This window comes from Rhagoletis zephyria, unplaced genomic scaffold (genome assembly GCF_001687245.7).
Source record: "Rhagoletis zephyria isolate East Lansing unplaced genomic scaffold, Rhagoletis_zephyria_1.1 Rzeph_scaffold_14816, whole genome shotgun sequence".
NCBI lineage: Eukaryota > Metazoa > Arthropoda > Insecta > Diptera > Tephritidae > Rhagoletis > Rhagoletis zephyria.
This window is the reverse complement of record NW_016171883.1, coordinates 5,577-11,195: the sequence shown is the minus strand read 5'-3', so window position 1 is coordinate 11,195 and position 5,619 is coordinate 5,577. Positions and strand designations below refer to the sequence as shown.

Below are 5,619 nucleotides of genomic sequence, written 5' to 3'. Positions count from 1 at the left end.
AGACCATTTAGGGAATCCATTTGTATTTTATATTGCATTGTCATCGTGATTTAAACTATGCTGAAAGTCCCTAGCTTGTCGGGAAGTTCGTTTAAAATCGAAAGGAAATTTTTGGCGGGATGAGCAAGTTAAATAAAAAAGATAATAATTTTGCATGATTTTCAGTTCCTGTGGAGTGTTGAGTTTCGTTGCAAGTGATTTTCGTGACTCGTGTGGAGCGTTGTGAAATCGCCGCTCTGTTGAAATTGACGGTTGTAACCGTCTCTTCTAATGCAGTAGAATATCAGTTTTTTTAAGTAAACCAAATTAAATATGTCCAAACACTTTCTTCCATATGTGGTAGTAAAACTCCAAGTGGGTTAAACTTTTCACTTTTTGGTTATATTTGCTTTAAATTCCATTGTAGAACATTATACATGTATGTTTATCAATTACGTCAACAATTTAAATACCAACCCGTTTTTAGGTATTCACCTGGCAGCAAATGGAAATTAGTTAGCAGTATGATTACGCCACGATGTCAGGCTGGTGCAGTGGCTTTGAATGACAAAATATTTGTTATGGGAGGCATCAATGAAAACAGTTTAAAATCTGTTGAATGTTACGATCCATCTTCGAATACTTGGAAACAGTGCGGGGATATGAATGAAGCTCATAATTTCCCTGGGGTAAGTGAGCGAAGAAAATAAAAATCAAATTATACAAGTTTTTGTTATTATTTTCTTCGTTTTTATGAGAAACATTATTGCCTATTTTTATAGATTTTTTAAAGGTCATTTAGAGGTCGCGATCTGTCGATTTAGCTCAGAGAATACGATTTTGTAGATTTAAGAGTTTTTGAATGGCTATTTTTGATTCGATTTCAAAGATCGAATATGATCTGAGAAGAGGATATATAGGCCTTTAAAATGGTATATATAATAATCTATTGTCGGACTTGGTTTGTTGGTATTTTTTATCGGGTAAAATAAAAAAAAAACCCATATTTCTCTTAATTTTTTAAATTTTCACCATCGATAATTTCCATAATTTCAAAATATGTAGCACTATCTAAAATCAAGTCTATTTTAATTAAATTAATTTTAATTTAAATTGTCGAAGTTAGGCGACTTTTCTTAACTACGGCCTTGAATTTATATAGTTTATATACCGGGCTTTCAGATTTTTTGAACAGTGTGGCTAAGGAATCCATCAATATTTAGTAAAAATTGATATATATATACAATCCATGATTCAATAATGAATGGTTTTATAAGAAAAACTTTCTCTCACTCTAATTTTATCAATGACACTCCCACCCTACTCCTAAAAACAAAAACAGTGATATTTATTTCCAAATTTCTTTGCGAGTTTTAGGAACATTTTTGAATTTTTAGTAGTGACATTTTTACTTTTTATTCGTGGATACCTATTGATTCTGTCAGTTGCTGTTAAGCAGGGATTCCCAAAGTGGTCCAGGTGGACCCCCAGACTAAAAAGAACCGGATGTTGGTATAACACTGAGTGGGGCGCGGCGGAAATTGCTGGCGGCAGAGATTTAAGCACTTGTGTATTTTCAATGCTACAGGATAGTACGCCATCATTTACCTTTGTTGAAAAGATTCTATATTATGTTGAGTTCCATGAGACTGAATGCTGGTTTAATTCCATCACTGAGACCAGACTAACACATTGTCGAATCTTCACTGATGGCTCTTTTTCGAATTTAATGCGGTTAAGCTTCACTTTTCTGTTGGGGAATATGCTTCGGTCTTCCAGGCTGAGGTAATTGCAATCCTCAAAGTCATGGACTACGTGGTGGAACATAGGTAGAGGGGAAGGAGTTTACATGCGTGCAGTGACAACCAAGCTGCACTTAGGGCATTGACCAGCCTTCTTACTACTTCCAAACTAGTTCGGCAATGCAAGTCCCGACATAACGAGCTTGCTTTACTCTGGGTGCCAGGTCACTCAGGAGTACCTGGTAATGAGACATCTGACCATTTGGCCAGAATTCGCTCAGACCAGGCATTCCTCGGTCCACAACTAGTACACCCACTTTCGGTTATCGAAGCAACAAGGGAAACTGGGTGAATACTTCGCTCAGCAATGACTGGGAGGCATCGAGGAGATGCAGGTGTGCAAAACTCTTGTTGCCTACATTCTCAGAAGGTCTATCTAGTTTATTTGCTCTCACTGAGCAGACGACACTGCAGACAACTTGTTGGACTGCTGACTGGTCACTTCACGTGGCACAAACACCTGACTGTGATAGACGTAAATGACAATTATATTTGCCCATCCAGCCTTGGAACACTTTTTGTGCTTCTTGCTTGCTTGGTTGTTTGTCATCGAATCTTCTAGACTCGCTCTTTTCTCTATTGTCAGTTTCTGAATTAAAAGTTTGGCGTAAAAAGCTTAACAGTTTTGTTGCTTTAAGTTTTGTGTTTTAAAAATGTGAGTGATAAATATTTTACGCCTCACTTTAAGACTCGGAGCGATAAAAATAAAAACGGTGCCATCAACACAAATAAACTATTTTACAAATACTCCACGTACAAAATCATGAGGGAGCTGAACATTTGATGAGTTTATGGTGAAGATAATGTAAAAAACGCTAGGGCTGGATGTGCTTTTAAAAAATATAACTCCTCAGAGCGAGATAGTATTTTGATGGACTTACGAGCTATATTTTTTAAAACCTGCAAGTGTGTAATCACATTATTTTAATAAATAGAAATAAAAAATAATAGAAAGACAATATTTTCGTTTTCTTTTGGCCACTCCGAGTTTAGTTTTTGAAATCACCCGCGGTGCAAATTTACATAGTTAGATCTAATCTTCACATTTCATTTTTTTACGAGCTTAGGGAAATGTATCAGCAGGGGGTCCACCGAAACCAGTAAAGTGTTGAAAGGGGTCTACGAGAAAAAAAGTTTAAGAACCTATGCGGCAAAGTAAAGCTCGCAATGGTTCTGGTAAATGAGTCAAGAAAGGTATTTAGGTATTGACCTGCATCCCCGAATGAGACTTTGACGCAGTATAATATTGCCAAACCACATCCATGGAGCCAATTGTAACACACGACAGCTCGGTTTAGTCAATGGCGCGATGTAATTTCAAACTTACGGCACTTCTCATTTGACGGTGTAGATCACGTTCCCTGCGTCAGTCATTCAGTAGCTGCGTGTCCTTTTTATTCTTCTTGTGCCAGTGTTTAATATTCTGATGGCGGCATAATCTCCCCAGAACACTAAAAGTGCAACATCAAAGAGTTGGAATTACCATATTCAAAGCAATCGAGCCAAAACCGTGAAAGAAACGTAAGCTCCAAATGTGTTTATTTGTCGTTTTTTTTATCGAAATTCCATAATTTTTCCACAAACAAATAGCTTCTTCATATCCATCAACTGTAAATGGTACCGCAAAAAAATTTACAAAGCAAACAAACACACAAAAAAATAGCTCAAGGTGGAACTTTGGTATATACATACATATAAGTATTTATTTTTAATAACAATCAGGGGTTATATTCNTCCTGTTGGTGGGAGTGTCAAATTTTAGAAAAAAGCTACCTAAAAATCCTTTCATTATTGAATCATGTATACAATCGGTCTTTAGCAAAGAAGTGGTTTTTCAAAAAAATTTTGGAAAATGGGGGTGGCACCGCCCACTTATATGATATATGTTTATCTCAAAAACTGCTTTACCTATCTCAACCAAATTTGGTTTCCAGATTGCGCTTAGGCTTTTTAAGCGCCATTTTGAAAATTTTTGAAATCATACACAAACCACGGGCTCCACCAACGTAACGGTAATATAAAAAAAACTCAAAGCTAGCTATATTTTAGGGCTACCCCCTTTTGTCCGATTTTAAAAATATCCAAGAAGGTGCTTAGGGAGGCTAGGCACAATGTATATATTAAATTTGGTCGAGATCGTTCGAGTAGTTTTTGTGATACACATATATCATGCAAGTGGGCGGTGCCCCCGGCCCCCCCCCCCCATTTACATATGAAAATAAATTATGTGCAAAATAAATATGTATATATGTCTTAATGTATGCATAAAATTTCACATTTTAGGTAGCCGTACATAATGGATGCATATATGTTTTAGGAGGGATTTCAGAAATTAAAATAGTTGATCCTCAAAGTAACAAATGGACAAAGGTTAGTGGAAATAGTTACACCAAATATTTTAAAACACCAAACAACGCAAGCTCTTATTATTTTTCATAGATTTGCTATTTACACGTTGGACGTGGATGCATGGGTTGTGGTTTTGTAGGTGATCAACTGTGGGTTGTCGGAGGCTGGAACTCAAAGTCCGTGTCAGTTTACTATGCAGAAGTTGGTGAATGGGTCGAAAAGAAGCCAATACCTGAAGCGGGTCGATACTGCTGTTATGTTGTGCCTAAAGCTTTACTTCAATGTGAATGAGAGATAAGGAAATTTACAAAGTACTTGGTTGTAGACTTATTCGAGGTCAATATATTTTGCTTAAGCAAATTTTAATTTTCACCTTATCTTGAACATGAATGGTTTCTATTACTTTAAAATATTTTTGCTTGTAAAATGCGTTCTTTAAATATAGGTTAAATATAACCAAGAAGAAAGTAGAAGTGATTACCATAGTTCTCTCTTTCGGGCTGCGACTGGAATATCAAAAACCGAATATAGATATTCGATATCATATTAAAGGAATTTCTTGATTAAATTTTTTATATATGTTTTTAACATTATAATCAGCTACAAAAAGAACTAAGTTTGACAGTCACTTCTAGCTTGTTGAATATGCCTTAGTTTTTAAGTTACAGCAGAGAATGATACATATTCCCTTAAACTCGGAAAATTTATAACTGTAAGTATTTTTATTACATGAGTTTTGAAATTTCAAAACAAGTTTGGAGGTTTTTCCCAAATGTAGGGAATACCACTAATTATTTAACAAAAAAACTTACTCACTAATAAATATAAAACGACCCTAACACTTTTGGATTATTAATTAGCTATTAAAACACCTAACTTATGTACTTTAGTTGCCTAACTAACATAATACTTTATACTGTTTTTAGTTTACATTTATCTACATTTACATTGACTTCTGACATTTCGAAAGAAATCGAGTTAATGCTTTTCTATAGTTTAAAGTAACTACATATGCCTACTGGAAGTGTCTTATTAAAATAAATCATTTTATGTGTGCTTCAACACAAAAACTCATTCTACAACTACTTTTAAGTTTTTGGTGAAAATCAAACATTTTTTACTTCTCATTAAACGCGCCATTTGAATAAATGCTTGAAATGCATATGAATCGAAAGAGTAGAATAAATCCAAACACCATCATTACTTTTTAAGTATAGTTTACTTGACCAATAAATTTGTATAACTAATACTTTGAATACGTTTTATTTAAAGGCGCTGTTTGTACATTGTCGTCGTCATTATCCAAGCAGGTAAGTACCAGCAAAGCACTGAACGAATGTAGTATTTTTATTATAACAAGTCGCCTTTTTGACAATCAAAAAACCCTCAGTGGTTTTGGTAACGATGACAATGATAAACGTAAAGACTTGAAACCGAAACAAATTAAACTCAAGTCTAATAACACTGTGGAACAAATTCAGGTTAGCAA

At 34.9% G+C, this 5,619-nt stretch overlaps 1 protein-coding gene across 1 annotated transcript; it reads left to right on the top strand.

Moving 5' to 3' along the window:
- Positions 1–468: 468 nt before the first annotated feature.
- LOC108378751 (kelch-like protein 4) lies at positions 469–4,740 on the top strand. The gene is made up of 3 exons (XM_017635053.1): positions 469–668; positions 4,065–4,151; positions 4,221–4,740. Exons 1-3 carry the CDS (start codon positions 504–506, stop codon positions 4,419–4,421), a joined length of 453 nt encoding a protein of 150 aa, XP_017490542.1. The 5' UTR covers positions 469–503; the 3' UTR covers positions 4,422–4,740.
- The last annotated feature ends 879 nt before the right edge of the window (positions 4,741–5,619 follow it).